The sequence below is a fragment of the Paralichthys olivaceus genome, chromosome 14, assembly GCF_024713975.1.
Source record: "Paralichthys olivaceus isolate ysfri-2021 chromosome 14, ASM2471397v2, whole genome shotgun sequence".
In the NCBI taxonomy this organism is placed as follows: domain Eukaryota; kingdom Metazoa; phylum Chordata; class Actinopteri; order Pleuronectiformes; family Paralichthyidae; genus Paralichthys; species Paralichthys olivaceus.
In genome coordinates, this window is record NC_091106.1 from 20,990,061 (window position 1) to 21,011,696 (window position 21,636).

At 42.1% G+C, this 21,636-nt stretch overlaps 2 protein-coding genes across 4 annotated transcripts; one reads left to right on the top strand and one right to left on the bottom strand.

Annotated features, from left to right (window-relative positions):
• Positions 1–44: 44 nt before the first annotated feature.
• slc17a5 (solute carrier family 17 member 5) lies at positions 45–8,609 on the bottom strand. The gene is made up of 11 exons (XM_020097512.2): positions 8,405–8,609; positions 6,881–7,077; positions 6,082–6,315; positions 5,795–5,882; positions 5,451–5,537; positions 4,651–4,769; positions 3,509–3,670; positions 3,139–3,271; positions 2,890–3,037; positions 2,575–2,665; positions 45–2,310 (listed from the first exon to the last, which is right to left on the bottom strand). Exons 1-11 carry the CDS (start codon positions 8,484–8,486, stop codon positions 2,170–2,172), a joined length of 1,482 nt encoding a protein of 493 aa, XP_019953071.1. The 5' UTR covers positions 8,487–8,609; the 3' UTR covers positions 45–2,169.
• On the top strand, positions 8,527–21,360 carry arhgef33 (Rho guanine nucleotide exchange factor (GEF) 33). Of its 3 annotated transcripts, none has more exons than XM_069538759.1 (19): positions 8,527–8,659; positions 9,872–10,110; positions 12,320–12,363; positions 14,215–14,274; positions 14,381–14,545; positions 14,781–14,902; positions 15,146–15,294; positions 15,456–15,557; positions 15,649–15,775; positions 16,686–16,818; positions 17,793–17,900; positions 18,008–18,100; positions 18,221–18,369; positions 18,459–18,548; positions 18,734–18,906; positions 19,080–19,540; positions 19,631–19,852; positions 19,984–20,120; positions 20,238–21,360. In XM_069538759.1, the coding sequence occupies exons 2-19, from the start codon at positions 10,065–10,067 to the stop codon at positions 20,365–20,367; spliced, it is 2,511 nt and encodes an 836-aa protein (XP_069394860.1). In that variant the 5' UTR covers positions 8,527–8,659; positions 9,872–10,064; the 3' UTR covers positions 20,368–21,360. The 3 variants fall into 3 exon arrangements, with proteins under 3 accessions (XP_069394860.1, XP_069394861.1, XP_069394862.1); XM_069538760.1 differs by having other exon boundaries at positions 15,149–15,294; XM_069538761.1 differs by lacking the exon at positions 14,215–14,274.
• The last annotated feature ends 276 nt before the right edge of the window (positions 21,361–21,636 follow it).

Sequence of the window (21,636 nt, forward strand, 5' to 3'; positions counted from 1 at the left end):
AAAAGCACATTGTTCCGAATAATGAAATAAAAACCCAACAGGACATCAGATTGAAGCATAGCTGTATGTGATGAAGTATTTACAGAACATGACACTGATTTAAGACATTCTTTCTGGAATGTTTCCAGGGTGAAAGTTTACAATGATTTCACTTGGTGTAGTTTATATACAGCATATCATACAAAAGTCCCTTTACTCTCGACATGAATGTAAAACTGAAGTAAGAAAAAAAAAAAAGCAGCGAACAGAAGGAATCATAAAAAATAACAATGAAACACACCTGAACTGTCCGATTCCCTTTTTAAGATAATGTAATAAGGCACAAGTACGTTTCCGTCTTGAAATGGGACGATCGTGCTACTTGTTGACGGAAATAACGACTAAATGTTCCAAAGGGAGAAAACCTTATGGAAAAATTATATTCAACCGGTCAGATAAAGCTAATGCTGCAGTGCAACTTCCATGGTGGCTCTATCAGGTATTAACTATGAAATTTGAAATGATTGTAAAACTAGCCAATTTAAAAACTGAGGACATATACCTGGATGTGGTGGATCAAGATATAAAACATAAATGATCTCCCTTTGTCGTCCCTGTATGACACAAGATACCTGAGGATTGGCACAGAAAGATTCTGTGAATAAAACGAGTCTGTGTCCATCAGGAAACTCTTTTAAAGCACAGATTTCTTTTCCCTTTTCTAAGAAAGGCAACAACAACTTAGTGTTACAGACTGGAAAATCATGACCAGCACTTTCCACAGACATTAATTCAAGGCTGCTACTAAAGAGGTTCCTGGTGGACAACCTGAGAACATCTTGTTGTGCACAAACAATCCCTTTACTGCACCATCTGAGTACGTACATTAAAAAAATAAAAGATTACAAAAAAAAAAGACAAACCTTTCGAATGAGAGGAAAAACCTCTCGACGAATCTCAAGTCCAGTATCTTTCGTATATTACTTAAAAAAAAAATTAGACCTATTGAAGACAAAGAGCTTTAAAATCATTGAAGGAGGCATCACTGTCAGGCATTTCCCCCAAAAAGTGTTTGTGCGTGCTGTGAGGTCTTAATCTACTCTACAACAAAAAGACGTTATCCACTCTGTGTCCATCTGGTTTGGGATGACACATCTGTTTTAACAGTTTAAACACTTACGCCAAGTTCAGACTACACCACTTTCAAAGTCAGTGGTCGTTAATTCATCTGGTGACGTGTTGGCAAGCGTCCTCAAAGAGTTCACACGTATCGATTAGCGACTGCAGATCGAACTCTGATTTGGCTCCTAACTGTGGCTTTTTGGCTGCAAGTTTTAAAATGTGTTGGCAAGAAGAAAATCATGAAGTGTGAACTAAGTATTACTGGCTCTTAAGTAGGTTTTGTGTTTTCCCAAAATGTACACGCAAAAGTGTAAAAAAAAAAAAACGTCCGTCTGAAGAGTTTAGACTTTTAGTCTGGCAATAAAACTCAAAACTTACTGTGGAATTCTGGGGTAAAATAATAAAAGCAGAAGTGCTCTGGAGGCAGAAGTAACAGAATTTGGTTTGACTAGTAACCCTGAAAACCACAAAGTAACAGAAGTGGGATAACTGCTCTTTCAGTTTATCGTGATATATTCATTAAGCTTGAACTATCTAAACTGCATTAACTGACCTTTAAAGTTGAAGTTATATTACACAGTATAAATTCTGTTGACGTTGTGTATTTGATATGTCCTCGTGTTAGTGGTTATGTATTTATTAGCTTTACAGACGTGTATATTTTCACTATCCCCGTAGTGGGCGTAATAACGGATTATCTTATCTAACTCGCTGATGATTACAGTGCTTACCCTCCTACTAAGGAGCCTCAGATACACTTATAGATTAACACAGTGTTTCTTCGGCTTGGCTAAATTATTTTGTCTCCAAAGCATTTCTGCTTAACTAAAGGTGCAATCTGCTTTTTCCACTCCTGTGACTGTAGGTTCATCAGTGCCCACGGTCACAGAAAAAGTATCCTTGAAAGTGTCACGGCTGTTACTCACTGTTACTTTGCTTTGCGAATTAGCAGCGCAGCTGGAGCACATCTGTCGCTGAAACTACCTGTAGAGTAAAAACCCACGATTGTGATTTGTCGGTCTGAATAATCGGAATCAAGGAAACGGGGTCCGGTGCTCGTCTTCCGCCTCAGTCTCCGTGATGAGAAAGGGACGTGTGGACGGCCCAGGGCTGCACAGTTCCTCGGCCGAACACGGTGTAGAAAGCTGCTCCGATCAGGTTGATGGATGCAGCGATGTAAAAGACCGTCTGCCATTCTTCTATGGTGTTCTACAGGAGAGGCAGCACAGCAGGGGAGAGAAACTGAGTCATTTTCAAAACACTGATCAAAAATGGATGTTTAGGTAGACAGAAGAATTTAAAAGGCACTTTTGGATTATTAATGTCATCCTGTTTTCAAACTCGGATATTTAAAAAATGAGCTGCCTCATTCATCACCATGTTTGGAGGTGTAATCATGAAACAAACTTCACTATGGCTCATCGGTCTAGATTAGGTTTCCACACAGGTCGTGAGTTGACGTGTGACTCTTACATTTGTGGTGAGGGCTCTTGCTATGACTGGTCCCACCATTCCAGGAATGGTGGCAAAGGTGTTTGTGATCCCCAGCAGGATCCCAGCATACCTATGAAGATAAACCAACAGATTATTAAATGTGACAAGTGTTGATTACTCGGAGAAACTAACTGAAGTATGTATTGTCTACGTGTTAGCAGCATAGTAAACTGTATAATATCAGGGTTTGTAATCTAGGGTTACAGTTTCTTAAATGGCACAAGTACTATAATTGATAAATGTGTTCATAAAGTCCGTATGTATATGTTGAATTTGTTTTCCAGAGTTTCTTACGAAGGTGCAATGTCCAGGTGGTTGATGTTGAATCCAGAGGCCGACACTCCACCCAGAGAGGAGGAGATGGTGAGGAAGGTGATGGCCAGAATGTAGTCACAGCCTGTGTAACCCGCTGCCACCAGGAACACGGCCGGCCCGATCATACCTGCAGAACAAACACCGTTACCGTGGAAAACCTCTTCACACCAGGTAGACGTGATGGAGTCCGAGTGACAGAATCCACGATTCAGCCGTGATGTTTCTTACCGATGAGGGAGAACACCTTCCTGACGGTGACTGTGGGACACTGGCAGGTTTCCCGCAGGTAATCGGCAATCTGACCACTCAGCACAGCGAACACTGCACAGCCCAAATAAGGCAGAGCTGACAGTAAACCATTCTGTGGTGGACAGGACACAACAACACATTGTGTTCATTTATTTACTATTAACAACATTTTCATTTTTTGATGAAAAACCAATCTACGATTCAAGTGCATTCCATAGTGTTTTCATTTTTTATCCACGCATGTCCCTCGTCTACTACTTTGGTTCCATTCATTATTCCTTCTAACAAAGGACAAAATGTTAATCATTTGAATATTATCATTTGAATGTGTGTGTGATGTTGACGTCACCTGCTGAATGCTGAATCCCAGGACGTTGTTCATGTAGGTCGGCAGCAGGGTGAGGAGGGTGTAGAAGGTCCAGTTGTAGGAGAAGTGAGCCACTACGATGGCCCACAGCGGCCTGGAGGTCACGATGGCTCTCCAGGGGATGTAGCCTGCAGAGGTGGACAGCTGGATCACAAGGGAGGAAGAACACAGGGAACAGGTTGATCAGGACAATTGAAAACATAAACTTCTGCCATAACTAACGTGTAAATATATACGCTGGGTAAGAGAAATGGGACGAGAAGATCTAAGTTGCACTGAATCAAAACAAATAAAATATTTTGACTGAATTAAAGGAAACAAGCCTCATAGGAGAGAACAGTGTTGGTTTTATAATCTTGGAGCATCTCCTCTGTTGAATTTCCTGGTGGTTTTATATTTTGTGTGAACTTTTCCTCCCCCTGCTGGACAGAAAAATATTTAGGTTGTCAGCCTTGTGTCTTGGTTTACAGATTAAAAACTTTTTTTTAGTTTTTTTGTAAAAATAATCGATGTTTATCAGCGTCTGGAGTCTTAATAAATGAACGGTATAGTAACACACTGATATACAACATAACCTCCATGGTCTAACATTTTCATAACCAACGGTTTTCAAACATCGTACAAGCTGATGGAGAATCTGAGTGGACACACACGTCAGTTAAAATGGTGAATCCTGCCTCAGTGTGAACATGTAGAGAATTGAAAGCAGCTGAAAGTCTGAATAACGGGTGTTGTGTTGTGACCAAGCAGCTGAGGAAGACAGATAAGAGAATTACATTTATGCAATACACAGAGATTATGTAACATTAGCATCAGATAACTGCGCTGGAGCGGAAATGCCTGAAAGCATGAAACACTGCTGCCACTGTCTCTGCTATAGTGCGGAGAAAAGAACATCACAAGTGACAATTAGAGATAATCTACAATTACACAACAGTTAAATATACAAAAGTAATCACAATTCTCATGAGTCTCTTGTGGAGAAGTGAAACAAAATACAGTTTTTATCAAACAGCTTATAAACACTGCACTGGAACATCTGCCCGAGCTGCACAACCATTTCCATGAACCTCTGAAAACTTTGTTTTTCACTTTTTAAAAGTTTCCAAGGTTTCTGGTGATACCTCGTTCTTGAGTGAGTTGGTGATGTAGAGTCTCTCCCGCTCTGATATCCGTGGGTGAGTGTTTGGACTGTCGAAGACGAGAAAAGCCCACAAGATGAACCACACCAGACCAACAGCACCTGGAGAAACAAAAGACCTGTTAGACGACACACGAAGATCGATGGCTGACGTCTGTGTAGCGTAAATCCTCCATCGTGTGAAAGAAGAAGTGCAACATATCAGAAAACACTGGATATTTGCTTCCTGAAACTGAACCAAGTAACTTATTACTTCTAATTTAGTCATATCCACTGAGGATATAAGTGTGTGTGGGCAAACAATTAAACAAGACTTCTTCAGAGAATCCATCGGTAAGCACATTTTTTGCTAAATCATTGATTTCCACTGACTTAAGAGGAACAAAGGAGCAGACGCTGAAACTGCTTATCTGAAATGTGACAAGTCGTCTGTAGAGGAAGGATCGAAGGAAAAAAACTCAATGTGGAGATGCCACTTGCAGTACGTAGACATAATTTGGAAACTTTTGCTTCATAAATAGTGTTTTAAGTGTTTCTCATTACTTTTAAATTTGAATTCCTAATTTTGTAAGTTCCAAGCAAAACTTTTAAAAGTTTGAATCGCTCACTACGTTTAAATCCGAAGATTTAAAGATATAAAGATAGTCCAACACTACTCCTACAAGACTTCACCTCTGCATTTACAAAAATCTAGATTTGGTTTTTGCAGACATGGTGGATTTCTCCTTTAAAGCAGGAAGCTCGTGCCCCTCCCCTCCCATCATCTCTCCCCAGCAGTTTTACCAAACACGTAGAACACGTAGGTCCAGTCGAGGTAGAAGCAGATTTCCCCCGACAGAGGAAGAGATATCACCGTCCCCAGCTGGGCTCCTGAGGAGAGAGGAGCAAATACAAACAGCTGTGAATGCACAGGGCGTTAACTGCTGAGTGATGATTATACAGAGAGAGTCCACACGAACAGTCATGGGACAGATGATAAGGCCGAGCTCCTTCGATGAACGTGATTAAAATGAGATCAAGATTTCACACTGCCCCAAATTTTATGTCTTTCTGTGGTTTTTCATGTTTAGCTGCAAAACATTTTTCACTGTATCGCCATTGTTCTCCCGCTGACTGCTTTGTCTTACCAACGTAGGAGATGGTGAGCAGCCGGCTCCTCTCCAGCGGCGGAGCCCACGCTGCCCACATGGTGTACATTGCAGGAAATGTGACTCCCTGAAGACAAACAAGGACATGAAGGGAAGGAGGACACACACGTACACAGTCGTACCAGTCATCTGATTATAGGTGTATACAAACTATCCCTGTATTCATAGGTCCGGCTGTTTTAACACTCAGCTGACTGTGGGAGCTCAGACATCATTTTGTTTACGGTACAAACAAAGTGTGCATAAATCATTTCCACTCCTCCTACCTCTCCGACCCCCTCCAGCACCCTGACAGCAATGAGATAGCTTGCACCCAGGTCGGCAGCCACAGGGGTGAGCAGTGTAAAAACTACAGTTCCCAGGATTCCAAAACCCATCAGCCACTTGGGTCCATAGCGTCCCGCCAGGAAGCCGCCAGGGATCTGTGTCAGGATGTAGCCGTAGAAGAAGGAGCCGAGAATCCAGCCCTGCGTCTCCGAGTCCCAGTCGTACACGCTGGCCTGTAAGGGGGCGACGTTGAGAACTATGAGGCAGGATCAAGTATTGTGACTTTTAAAAAATAAAGACAGGAATGAAAGTTTCTGAATGTGTGTTTCTGTATGCGTCTCATATGTCTGTGAGTCTCTCTCTACCTTCTTGTTACTCTGCACAGAACTTTTTTTAAAGCTGTGCAATCCACCTCTAACAGATACAAACCAGAATGTTGTTTACCCCCGGATCATTTTTTTCTGAAACTGAAAAACGGCTCAATGTGACGTCGACTCCAGCCTCCTGATTCATTTATCTTTGACGTGCTTTCCTTTTTTTTTTTCCATGGAAAGGACACAAATACGGAGAAAAGCATGATTGCAGTGTTACTCATTGTTTTCCAAAGGTCATTTTAAAGCCCTTCATTGATGGTGCTTCTCAGATGTTGTTTCTTGGCAAAACAGACTTCACGTATGAAGGAAATTCTCTAATGTGGGATTAAACCATACCAGCTCTGAAAGAACAGTTAATCATCCTAACCTCTGCTGTGGATAGAATCACATGGTGTGACTCAGCCACCGTCACGCTCGTGCTCACCGTGTGGTTGTGTTTGGGCCGTGCAGGGTTGGCGTGAGTGGGACACACTGTGCCGCTGTGGTTGCCGCTGGACTGATGAGTGTTGTTAAGCATGTCCACCATCGCCACGCTGAGGTTCACCCTCAGAGAGTAGACCACAAAGAAGCCGTAAGAGGAGAGCAGCGCCAGGCCATAGCGGGATGAACAGCACGCTGGAGCTGCAGAGTGAGAGATGAGGAGATAGCGGGACATGTTAGATAATACTGTGCGTGTCATTTATAATATTATAGGTGAGTCTGTAAATTAGATAAAATTTTCAAGGTCAAAAGCTTTTGGAAATAAAGTGTTTGTTCATTTTTCAAGCAGAAACAATCTGGTGATTCCAGTTTTTAATAATTTCTTTTAGTCGTTTCAGTTCTTCACTTATGTATTTATCATGTCTTCTCCGGGCTATTTCCATAAGTTAAATGTAGTGCCTGAGAAAGACAGTGGAACTGGAACGACTTGCTGATAAGACATGTAAAGCCACTGCTGCTCCAGTATATTGCTCACGATAAACTGGTAAATCCTCTTCTCTCCCTCTGTCTATTCAGCAACTACTGCTGAGCTGAACAGTTTCTTCTTGTCCAACTCCTCATTGTACTGTTGACCCTGTGTTAACTTGCATATGACAAATAAAAACTTGAAGCTCATAAAAGAAAATGAGATTCCATCTCAGCTGTGGCTGTTCTGTCCTGCTCCTGGTTAATGTCCCTCAACTTGTGACTGGAGGATGTAAAACCAAGAATGTGGACGGTGCCATTAAAATACTTCTTCCCCCCCCCATCTATCTGAAAAGAAAAAAATCTTTCTGCTCTGCTCTGTTACATTTGAATGGAAACTGACTCAGCTACATATATTTATATTAAGTTTTTAAACAGAAAACATATACTGATAGTTTAAATGTATCTCCACCTTGGACAACTGGACCACTGAGCACTTCTTGTATATTTATATATAATTATATATAATTGAGATTAAACAATAAAACACAGGCTGAATCTGCAGCAGAAGCACTTTTGCTTGTGATGTTTTGTATAAATAGTTCAGAGAATACATGCAGAGAATTCAAAATGTCGCATTGCAACTTCTCCTTAACCTCATTTGAATCTCTTTTAAAGACACATTCTGATGAAGTGTGCTTTTTCCATTTTATACTCGTTTTATTTAAGTTGTGTAACTTCTAACTTACTTCTTACTGGATTAGTTGAGCTTCATATTATTATTTTAAATTGATTTCTCTGTTTAGCTTCTCTGTCCTCTGGTGCAGCTCCACAGAGAAACACTGGATCTTCAGTCAGTCCTCGTGTTGTTGTTGTTGTTGTTGTTGTTGTTGTTGTCATGAACGTGTCACGGTGTGAATCTATGGCTGACAGAAGTTAAACCAGTTTCTCTCGATGAGACTTTTAGAATCAACGCAGGTTTCAAACACATGTTTGCGCAGCTCGCGGCTACATGCTACATACAACGGTTAGCAACAAAGCTAAGGAGCTAGCTGTGTTTTACCTCTGTGCGCTCTGTCTTCGTGTCCCCGGTGGAGCAGCGGGGTCTCCTGCTCGTCCTCCACGTCCGAGCTGAACCGAGACATGTTGCACTGAGGGTTCGAACCTGAGATCTACAGCATCACACACCCACTGAACACCGGAGCTAACATCAGCTGCTAACAACAGCTAACTGCTAACCCCTCCCTCCAGTCAGCTGCTCAATGACGTCACACCATGCCGGAAACACATCCCGGATTAAAGCCCTGGTTCAGTCAAGGTAATAATCGATATTAATAATAAGTATTAGGTTAATAATCAATATTAATAATAAAGTATTAGGTTAATAATCAATGTTAATAATATATTATTATGGTAGTAATACATATTAATCATAATCAACATGAATAATAAAGTATTAATGTAATAATCAATATTAACAATGCATTATTGTGTAATAATCAATATTAACAATGCATTATTAAGGTAATAAGCTCTTTATATACAGTCTATGGTAATAATACATATTCATAATAAAGTAGTATGTTTATAATCGATATTAATAACACAGATTTCGATGTTATTCGTACTTTACCAGTAAAAGTAAAAATACCGGTAAAACTGTGAAAAAGTATTCAAACAAAATGAATAAAAGTTAAAAGTTATTGTAATTAAAATGTAAACAGTCTCCGATAAAGTATAGGCAAGGCTATTTTATTTATAAAGCACCTTTCATGTACAGAGGTAGATTCAAGGTCTGTACAGGGACATTCAAAAACTGCACAGACGACACGAAATAAGTTAAAACCTCAAAGCACATATATGAAAAGAAAATGTATTTTTAAACATACAAATAAGATATATAGAAGTGTGTAGAATGATAGAAATAGAATAAAGTATGATGATGTTATGAATTTATTAAAGAGCTGAGTCAAAGGTGCTTTTAGATACAAAAAACAACCAGTGAACCACAAGCCTTTAAATAATAATTACTTAAAAGTAATTGCATGCATCGGTCATTGAGTTGTTGGTTGAGTAGTTAGAGTTGTGAGTAAATGTCCTTCTTCTGGAGAATCACACTTCATGGCCAGAGGGTGTTTGTGCTGTTGTGTCTTTAGACTCTGACCCGTTGACCTCTGACGTCTGTTTGAAGAGACTTCATAGAAAAGAATGACACACACTGGAATTACAACGTGTTCTTGCAGTGAAGAGGCCGATTGGTCCGTCCTCACACTGCTGACCCTTTGCATGGACGGCTCAAGTGAACAGAACATATACTTGCTCGGCATCAAACAGCTGTCGGACGAAGTTAACAGAAGCATTTAATTCATTTTTCCCTGATCAGAGCTGCTGTGTCCATCACTTCATCACCCGCCAGTCACGCCTCCTTCAATCTAATGAGTTAGCAACAGTAAGTGACTGCATGATGAACAAACGTCTCTCTCCCCCCCTCCCCCCTGATCTTTCTCTTGTGTCCCTCAACTCTGCGAAGACAAGGCTCTTTTTGTGCAGAGGAGAAATCATAGGACTCACATGCTTCGGAGGAGAGAAAGTGAGTGATCACAGCAAAGGACAGGGTTGTTCAGAAGAGGAGAAGACGGCGGAGGAGCAGGCTGAAGTCTTCCTGAGCTGGTGGAGGACATCAGACCTGGACAGCAGTGGATTGGACCACAGCGGACTTAAACATGGAAAATGGAAGAACAGAAGAAATGACGGAGGGCGTGTCAGAAGGTAAAACAGGTGTCACAAAACTTAATCTGTAAACTTTGAGCAGTTCTGTTTTTTTCTGGACCTGCAACTGTCGTAGCTGATTAATTTGTATCCTAATTAATTGATGAATTAGCCGACTGGTTGTGAAAACCTTATGGATTTTTTTAGTTACCATCCACCATCTCACTGCTGCAGCATTATAGAGGAGGTGTACCATGGAACATTAGGTGACGATGCACTAAAGCCATCACCTCATCCAATGTCAGTCTGTTTTTTTCTCCTGAAAAGACCAAGTTAAAAGCAGCATCTCATCAAATCCCATAGCTTTATAATAACGCGGTGATGCAGGGCTACAATCACGAGTATTTCCTTATTGCTAAATCCGATTGGAAAATATAATTTGATTAGGTCATCCTCGGCATGGTCACGCTGCCATAGTGTCATGACCCCCTCATAAGTTCATCCCGTTTAAACTTGAGTTATCAGTGGAACTTATTCAAGGTGTTATAGCACAACATGAGTCAACAGGTGACCGGATCACAACATATCTGCAAAGATGAATTTGGATCTTTCCATTTTCAGTGATGGAGCCGGAGAAAACCATGTATAGGAAAATAAAGCCTGACTGATACGTAATTGTGAGGCTGATTATGATATTTGAGAGTTGAGGACAAACCTTTTTCACATCAGACATTTTGACTCGTACAGGTTTGAAAGAAAATCCTTCACAATAACTGGTTTCCAATGAGCAAATAAGACCCCGGAACCAGTTGTACACTTTTAAAAGTTTTATGTTAGGTTTTCTTTTATTTGCAGTCACAGGTGGTGGGTTAATTATTTTGAGGCTCTGTGTTGATTAAGAAGTTTTCATGTAGAGGAAAAATTATCTATCATCGTGTTGAGTGGAGCTCTGACTGTGTCGTCCCACTCACTGAACTGAAACACCGCTGAACGCTGGATGATACCCATGATCCTCGATTTCCTGAACCAGAGGAGCTGCTGCTACAACAAATCCATCAAACTGTTGAGAATTATATTATATTTTAAAAGTTTTCTTGCATTGAAGATAAACTCAAGTCTTTTCAACCGATCTACAGTTCAGCTTTACTCTTCAACTTGCTGGACCTGATTCTGAATCAGTTCTACTCTTCTCACAGGAGATCGAACCCACTCACTAAAGTTCCATAGAGCAAGAAGAGAAACGTTCACGGTGAGGAGTGGGAATAAAAACGGAAACATTCTGTGAAACATCAAAAACATATCTTTGGTATCTCGTACAACAATCACGTGTAACCTAGCAGCCGACATACACCTGATCAATACGCCGGTCTAGCCGTCATTGATCTCTCTGCTTCTAGTTTCCCTTCTGTGTCTCAAAGTTTGACGTCTCTCTGGTACCGCTGCTCTCGGGCCTGTAACAACTGAGGCCAACAGCACAAACCAAAGTCGTCAGAGGAAATTTGTCATACCGTCGAGTCCTGTAGACAGAAGAAAGAGTCCTTTGTTGGCCGCCGTATGTTCCTTCATTTGCTCTCTCACAGTTTGGAAATGTTACGCAGCACAGACGTGGCACATTGTGTCTAACGTGCCTTGTTAATTATGCATGATAATGTATGTTGAGGGGCCACATATTTCCGAAGACCCCTTTTTATATAGAGTCTGTGGAGGGACCCTCATTAACCTTGACAGCGGCTTTGACCAGAGACATTTCCACAATAAACAGAAGCTTTGTGCTTTTTATACAACCAGTTAACTGTGAAGAAAAATCCATCGTAAATCTTGTACGTCCTTGCGGAGCACTTTCCTCCAATAGTCCGACCATTTTATAAACACGCGCCTGCAGCTACAGAGGATGTGTGAGTCCATCAGGAGACACTTCCCCAAGCTGCTGTTTAGAGGGAACAGCACGCTCATGGACCTACAGTTACCACAAACCACAGGAAAACTGATGTATGAGGAGGGAAGATGGTGCTTGTGGTTGCAGGGTATTTTTCTGATGCCGCACGCAGTATTTCTGAGAAGCGTGCAGCACTTTCACATGACTGCTGAAGAACCTCACTGTCCCACCCCTGACTTCTGTGGCATAACATATTTGTCATGAGCTCTGGTGCAAATGTGTTTATCTCAGACACACACCAACCATCACAGGCTTATTACTCTGCTCTGATAAAACGACACGACTTATTGTCTATGTGGGGGGGTAACTGAGGTCTGTTTTGTTTTTTTGTAGATAAAGAAGAGACTGGGGAGGAGGCCAACCTGGAGATTGCTCAGGTGATCATCGGTTTACCAGGATGACTTGAACTTTTGACTTTTAATACTAATCCAACACGTCTCCTGTAAGTCGAACCCTGCATCAGGGAGGAGCACAGCAAACTTTTTATACCAACATTAGAGACGGTTTGTGTCGCTCTGTGTCTCAAACTCACTGAAGTTACCATCAACCTCAATCTACCCAATGGTAAAATGTTTATTCTTCAATTTTTCATGGGAAACTTTTTCCATAATCTTCTCAGGAGCCCACACAAGTGTTAGGGTCAGAAGTCACAGAGAGGTCATAGGTCTGGTCTGTATAGACAAGTTGCTGCCCCGAGGGCCGACACTCACGACTCTAAAGATCAGAAAATGAACCGAGAGACCAGGGTGATGATGTCGTATCCTGAAGCTACTAACTATATAATAGGACACTATTGTAATGCAGCAGATTCAAAATAGTAATGTATTTATATATATATATGTTAATACTAATACCAATACTAATAATACGAATGTTACTATAATAGTACTAATAATAACACTGATAATAATAATAATACAACCCACAAATAAAACAGCATTAAAAATAAAAATACAGTCATAAAAGGATAAAAATGTGACAGAAATTCAAGCATGACCAACCATGAAAATAATTGCATGAACTAGAATTAGGTAAAATCGTGATATCTGATAAAACCAAAGCCAGCATCGAAGCTCCTCCTCTAATCATCGTGCATTTGGTGTGAGAACTTCGCTCATGAGGACCTGTTTCATGTTTCATGGGTCTCATGACATTTGATCACAGCCGGACATGAGACTTACGCAGAACGAACAAATGCTTCGGGATGTTTACATGAGTTTTTCAAGTCAAAGCACAAACCAGAGTGTTTATGATGCAGGATTCACTGAACCTGAGCCGAGGACTCATGATCCTGGAGTTTAACAAGTTTAACACACTTGGGTGTCAGAGTAGGAAAAAGCTCACACAAATAAAACATGATAGTTTTCAGACTGTGTTCTGAATGTGTCTTATTGTTATAAATGTGTCTCCCTTATTAATCACACAACACATTGTCCTCATGAATTGTCTCATTCAAAAGAAACGACCACATTAGCAAAACTTTCAGCTAAAATAATAAAATAACAATATTACGATTTGTTATTGACGTCTATGAAGATTCAGATGCAGTGGATCTGCGGCCCCAAGGTGCACAGACGTACAGTACCACTGTCGACACTGATAGCATCAGAGAGGAGGCAGAGCAGGAGGCAAACAGGACAGATGCTCCATTCAGTCTGCTGCCTGATGCCTTTCACATGACCGAGAGACAGAGAGAGAGAGGGAGAGAGAAAGAGAGAGAGAGGGAGCGATGGAAGAAGATAGGGTGAGCCGCTTAACCCATGTTATGTTCCCATGAGCTGATTCAGTTATCCCTGTAGAATAAACTCAATCAGCTCATATGAATGAGAACACCCAGGTTTAAAGGGTGGTGGAGGAAGAATGCAGCGTTTATGATTATTAGTGAGAAGATGAGAAGATGAAGTTCCTTAAAAATGATGGCAGTGGTGAGGGGAGGAGAAAAGTGAATACTTAAATGAACTTAAAGGAAAACTAAAGTAAGTAGAAAACAAACACATGACTCATTGACCTGATGCACAGAGGGAAGAGGATGTTGATAAAGAGAAGAAGCACGAATAATTATTTTCTCAGCGAGCACAAACCTCCAGCAACAGTCACATTTAAATTCACTAGATCTGCATTTTCATTTGGATCTAAACATTCCTGTGTTTTTCATTAGGATCCATAAATTATTTCTCTTAGAAATCAAGGAATAAATTGAAAAATGGTTCTTAATGTTCCCTGAACAGCATCCATCCAAGACTGGTGATAATCCTGCCAACAAACAGAAAAAAGTAAAACCTCCAGAGGTAATAGACCTTCCAGTAAAAATAATTTCTCTTACTTTCATCTGAGGCCATCGTCACAGTCCTCAAGCGTGCGATGACAACATGACGTTTTGGTCTTGTGTTGCAGCTGCAGGGCCTGGTGGCTGAGCTGCGCGAGGGGCTTCATGCCGCTCTGACGGAGCTGCATGACCTGCATCAGAAGGACCACGGCCTGGAGGAGAAGCTGCAGGCGCATCAGACCGACGTGGACGACAAGATCATGGGCCTGAAGAACTCACTCAACACTTTCAAGGTGATGGAGGTTCCTGCGAAGTAAAAACAGATGATATTTATATTGCATTCAAACACGCCAACGTACAAAGAAGTGATTCATTCCCAACATAAAGCGTCATTATGCATTTCTAACTTCCACATGATGCCTCTGCTCAGTTTATCCGGAAGAAAAAAAGTTTGTGCCCTAAAGAAACCCGGCGGATTTCCCTCCAAATGAGTTTGACTTGCTTACTTGGAATGTAATCTATTTGCAGGAAGAGCTGAATGTGGCTTTGTTCCACATTAAGGACGTTTCCAGCCGACAGAGGGAGGTTCAGAAGAGGATGGAACAGCTGCAGACGGAAAACAGCAGCGACGTCATCTCGGTTCCACACAGGTACGACAGAAACACACAGCGACACGTGCTGAATGTCTCCAGTCTTTGCTTCTACTTTCTGTTTTTGTGATGATCTACAATAATCAATACAGTGTCTAGTGATATTATTTAAATGCCCTTGAGCAAGGTGCTTTTTTTTTTTTTTGGCAAAGACACAAAAAGATCACTTTTATTATGTAACTTTGTAAATAAGTATTTCCCTCTTTGATTTTTCTGTCCACTCTGCTCTTTCCGCTCCGAAAGCAGAAAGAGCTCGAAGGCAGACGTGCTCACGGCGCCAGGGGATGAACACATCTGTGTGTCCGGCGAATCAGAACTCAGCGTTTTTCAACACTTCTTTTCCAATCTGCCGCATGGTGGGTCGTCACAGAGGAGCAACACGTCCACACAGAGTGAGTGTGTCATTTCACTAACACTTTAAACCCACATATCTAAAGATTTCATGGTTAGGGAAGAGAGTGAAGTAAAGGAGAGACATACTTAGGTTTGTGTGTGTGTGTGTGTGTGTGTGTGTGTGTGTGTGTGTGTGTGTGTGTGTGTGTGTGTGTTGCAGCCTTTGAGCAGGAGGCGCAGCTGCAGAGAGGTTGTCCATCATGGGGAGAGAGGAAGACGAGCAGAGACGACACAGACGCCCTCACCAGTCAAAGTGAACCCAGTACGATATTTCACTGACGTTGGGTCTGATGTCTGATGTCTGATGCAGTGTGAGATTAAAACTCACAGTTTGTTTTCCTGTGTGTGTGCAGACAAGAGGCAGAGAGCCGCTCTGGAGCTGCTGGAGTCGGAGAGAGTTTACGTCTCCCACTTGTCTCTGTTACTGAAGGCCAACATCTCCTTCAACGGGTCGGAGCCCATCGCCCCCAAAGACAAGCGGTGAGACCACGCACACACAAAGACGACATGTTTGACAAAGCAGACAGAGGGAGGGATCTCAAAAATCTTACACAGACATAAAAAACAAGCATAAGGAGGTATTGACACAATTCAAACCAGGATTCAGACCACCGACCTTCTGGTTAGTGGACGACCCGTGGAAACACAGAATCAGAAGCAGACATCGACGACTTTATCTGACGTAGAAAAGATCTCTAATGCTTCGAGCGAGGAACTCAACGAATATCACAGACTACAGTCATTTTGCACACACACACACACACACACAGAATTTATTCTAGGAGCGGCTGCTGATCTAATTTGAGAGCTGACAGTGAGAGCAGAGCAGGAAATGAACAAATCAAATAAGAGCAGGTTATAAACACCAGTGAGACAGAGAGGATGCTCTGTTGAAACGACTCTAATGTGATCACTGCTCAGCTTCAGCACACGTGGTCACAGTGACCTGACGCACACATGAAAAGGTAGAACTGGGTCGAATGGTATTTGTAAATGATTGCATTTGTTTAAACTCGATTTAGCTGCAGCTGGATGTTCGTCACATAAGATGATGGCCCAATGATCTGTCAGAGAGTTTAACATGAACACGGAGCGGAGGGTGTTTATGATTACCTCCACGCACACGAGCCGGCTGATTTTCTGTAAAGGAAGAACATGTTTATGAAATCAAGATGTTTTTATATCTAATTGAGACCAAACTAATCAAACTTAAGTGGAAACTGTTTATTTTTCATCTACTTCAATTTATGTCCCATCTGCTAACATGGAGGGGGCAGGGTTTATGACCTATACTGCCCCCAGCCATCAGGGGGCGATCCGTCTTTACACACGATCTCTGGAGTTGAGTTAATATGGTGGAAAATGATTCTCCTCCCTGTCTCGTCTTCAGTCCGTTTCCCAGCTCTCTGAGGTTTCTCATCCAGCAGCATCTCGAGCTGCTCCACACTCTCCAGGAACGAGTGCTCAAGTGCCAGTGGCAAGGCATCATGGGGGATGTGTTCATGAGGCTCACCAGCACAGAGGTATGCACAGAATTACGCTGAAACGTGTAGCCGGCATTTTAGGTCGTATTTTTCCCGCTATGGACAAAATGATTTTTTGGCACCTTTCAGAAACATTTTCAACAAGACCTGAAATGTAACACTTATAAAAAAAAGAATCCCTGAACCTTCATCTTACTCGGTTCATAAATGAAAAGCTCTCAGGACTGTGCATGTGAACGGGTCACAGAGGGTTTGGCCTCGTGACTGTCCATTTCTAATGAATCAGAATCACATTGGCAGCCATGACGGACATCAGATGAAATGTCAAATTCCATCACACTGGAACTCAGTCGTTGCAAACAACACAAAAAGACCGACGGACAAAGGATCTTACGAATCCTTATTGCCAATAATTCATTAAGCTTAAGTTGTGATTTTTATATCAAGACAAAGGAAATAAAAAGCATTTCCTGAATGTCACAAAGGTTTTACAGTGATATTGTCAACGTGCTGGTGGAAACCAAACTCCGGGCGGAAAACCTCGAGCAGACACAATACGCTGAAGCTAACGAGAAAATTGTGTTAAAGCCAATGTGTCGCTGATCAACTCAGAGGAAATGCAGTAATTAGGGAGAATACCCAGCTATTTAAAAAAATTACAGCAGAACGTTATCACTCACTGGGTGAAAGAGAGAGAGAGGGAGAGAGAGAGAGAGAGAGAGAGAGAGAGAGAGAGAGAAAGAAAGACAGAGAGAAACAAAAACTGTCATCATGCTGTTTTTTAGTCATATTTGTTTTGTTTTTTAAATAAACATATTTATTATATATATGTGCTTGTAACTGATGTGAATTAGAAGGAATACATTCATATATATATATCATGAAATAAATAACTTTAACCTTTGTTTGGTGAGTGACAGCTGGAGGCTGGAGCTTGTTTTGTGTCACTCAGATGGACACAGTGAACAGAGGAGGTGGACACTCACATAACAAACTTCTCTGTCTCCATGCAGAGTGATTTCTTGGATTTTTACGTGTCGTACCTGAAGGAGCTTCCGGACTGTTTGTCAGTCGTCACCATGCTCGCGTCCAGCTCCATGAAATCTTCTGCCCTCCTGGAGGTAAAGCAAAGCAGGACAGAAAGAGACAAGTCAGGACAGAGCGTGATGGGACAGCGCAGGATAATTGTATCGTATTATCTTAACTTTATCGTCTCTGCTCATTTTAGAGCGACATATTGGGTGATGAATCCAAACCCTCCCTCCACACTCTGCTCCTTCAGCCGGTTCAGAGGATCCCAGAGTACCTGCTGCTGCTACAGGTGGGACACACTGTTCTAGTTATTAAATGTATGACGTGCTGTATGAAGTTTGAATTGTGTTTGAAGTAATGTGTGTGTGTGTGTCTCTCTGTGTGTGTGTGTGTGTGTGTGTGTGTTCAGGGCCTGCTGAGGCAGACTGATGCTGAGCACCCAGACTACTACCTGCTGCTGGTGTGCATCCAGCAGTTCCGGACCTTCACGGCTCAGTACCACCACCTGCTCCAGCACAACCAGGAGCTTCTGCTGCACAACCGCAAGGAGGTGAAGAGGTCAGAATTAAAGTAGCATCATCACACGCCTGCTTCAGAGGCAGCGCAACACGTTTTCCTGAGCGTTTGAAACTTTGTGCCCCCTGCAGGTCGACTATGAAACAGCTGTTAATGACAGTAGAGAGTGGAATTAAAGCCAACAACATTGGCTCGCCGTACCCTTGCAGCAGTGCCATGCTGTAAGTATCTATCCTGCAGGATTCAATCTGTTCTTTGAAACTTTCCAACGTGGTCACAACCTGACAGACCCAGACCTCTAATAGATTACTAACTTCTGACTTCTTGCCGAATGTTTGGTTTGCAACACACAGTAAGTTTCTGCTGCTGGAAACAAGCTTGATTATGAATCTCTTCATCGGAACAGAGAACATGCAAACCAGGTGAAGCGCAGCAAACAGCGCCTCCTGGAGCAGATGCAGTCTCACCGTTTCCAGGATTGGGATCGGGACCCCGAATCTCACTGTTACGACTCAGAGTGGCCGTCCCAGCTCCCGTTCTTCAACCCCGTCCTGGACTCACGGAACCACAAGCCGACAGGTCTGTGGTCACTATTATAACAGATTCTCCTTTTGTGGTTTCTGATGGATTCAAATTATACTTTCTGCAGCAGGAAAGCTTTGAGTTAGGTTTAGCCAATCTTGGGAAACGTAGGTATGCTTTAAAATTTGTGAATGCTTTTCAGAAATCCGTTTAATAATCTCTCCTCTCAGGTCTTGGCAGTATCCCAGAGAGCGAGTCAACTGAGAGGTCCATGTCGTGCCAGCATCATCTTCCCTCCAGACCCGCAGACTTCCGTCAGGTTCAGCCCGGCTCTGCTCTGGCCGATGCTCTCGGAGAGTTCCTCCTCCCTCCGGACCCCCCAGGGATGGAGAGCCTCTACGAAGAGGACGGAAGGTCCCTCCACGATGTGTCTATGTTCGACCAATGCTCGTCGGCCTCCTCAGATTCCTCCATTGACATCGCCTTTGTGAAGTGCCCCAAAGCCCCCGCAGCATCACATCACGCCATGGCCGCGAACGTGTCGACGTCCCGAGATGTCTTTGGCAACGGCGGAAGCCATGGCAACGGGTTTGGCAAACTGCCCAACCGAGGGTGCGTGTCTCCAGATGAGGCTGTGATGATGCGCCGCCTTCAGCATCGCCCCCTTCAGGCCAGCCAGCGTCAGAGCAAGGTGAGCTTTCTTTGTGGTTAACTATTTTTGGAGAAAATGATGCGTGCATAACGTCTACATGTGTAAAAATACATCTTCTCTACCATCTAGTCCCTGAACGGCCTGCAGATGGACACCACAGTGAGCGGTCTGGACAGCGCACCTCTGTCAGACCACCTCCAAAGAGTTGGGCTGGGCAGCCACGCAAAGCTGGAGCGCCAGGGCAGCAAAGGCAGCAAAGGGTGTGCGACTCCATCCCGTAAGGTCCACAGCCCCATGGGAAACAGAGATGCAGACAAACAGAGCGAAGATCTTCATGGGCTGCTCAGCATTGTGGGTATCAGCTCAGATGTGAAACTCAACAGTAAAATTTTAAATCAGCGTCCTAGATCTTGAAGAGACGTAACCACTCTGTAATCAGACCCTCATTGAGGTAAATGTAATATTGTGTTTGATCCCATCAGGACTCCGGGATCCAATCGTGGGGCGACGAGTCAAAGTGGAGGACGGAGGAGAACAACCACTCACACTTCAGTGAGAGGAGTCGGAAGCAGGAAAAAGGAGGCTTCAGGAGCTCGTTCAAGAAACTCTTCAAGAAGAAGTGAGACTTGCTGTTACAAATTACTGTTAGTGAATCCTCCAGAGTTTCTTGGAGGAAGAGTTCTGCCTCGTTGACGCAGAGGAGTCGGATTAACCCTTTTGTCTTTCTTTCCAACAGGAGCAGCGATGAGAAGAAAGACAAGGGTGGTGAGAAAACCCCAGAAAACCAAAACGCCGGTGACCACGAGACGTCCGGGAAAAATTCCAAACTGGTACATCTGGAGATAAACCGTGGCACGGCTGTATGAACGTCACCTCTACCACACACAGGAACTCTGTGGGATGCATGAATGCTTCAGGATACAGAGGTCACAGTCACAGCTGCTGTATAAATGTACAGGTATAAAATATTTAGCTGAGCAATATTTCCTCTAGACAAAAAGTATAAGTCTGATTTTTATTTAAAAACATTCAGTCACACTGCAGAGAAACTATTTGACACTGTGGATTACATTTGTTTTAAATTCATTGGAATATGTTATTACAATCTTGACCACTAGATAGTGCAGTTCAACTCTGCACCTTCACTGCCCACAGTGTAAATAGCTCACCTCTCATTTGAAATCCAACTTTTAAACTGTGTAAATTTTCCTGCTGATATTTTCATGACTGCATAACCAGAACTTATTATATATTATATGTGCATATATTCAGAAGAACAACTTTTATTCTATATTATTTCAATATGTTAGGACGTTTTGTTTAAATAATTAAAATAATTGATAATTAAATGTTTTTCTTTGACAGTTATTTCCATGCACTGAATACATCGTGTTGTTGAAAGAGGAATGTGACAAAAATGTGACGTCAGTATTGTTCAATAAAGCTCAAAGGTCTCATGGGATCATCAGGATTCATTTTCAAAACAACATTCTTGGTGTCAAAACTGAAAAACTCGGTCCATAAAGTTCAGGAGTTACTCGTGATGTGCGGGGTGGAGGTGGAGCTTGTTGTTATTGGCTCATAATGAATTTAAAAAAGTTAAATGTAACTTGAAGGAGTAGACACAATACTTAACAAACGTTACTGTCAGTTATTCATCGTCTTTGTTTGTTGTGAGTTGTTTTGTGTATGTGTGTGTAGACGCTGGCCGTGGGAGGAAACATGAAACGTGTGTGTAAAACTACATTTAATGATTCATCATCATCAATATCAACAGGAAAGACAGTTTAAAGAGAAAACTGGAATTAATTATGAAACATTCTCTTTTTGTGGAATAAAACAGGAATCATAAATCTCCATCACCTCCCTCTTTATTTGGATTGTTAAAAGTTTTACAGCAGTAGTTTTTGGCTTTTATGATTCATGAGTCATTTTGAATGGACATATTTAAATGTCCTAACACTTGTTTTTATAAAAAGATTCAGCTGACGGTTTCATTAACAGCCACTTTCATTGGAACAACTCTTTTATTTCTAAGAGCTCCATGAACATAATGAATCATTTATAGCTTCGGGTGGAGAAATCTGAAAATCCACTTAATGCTGCATCTTATTTATAAGAAGATATTTAATATT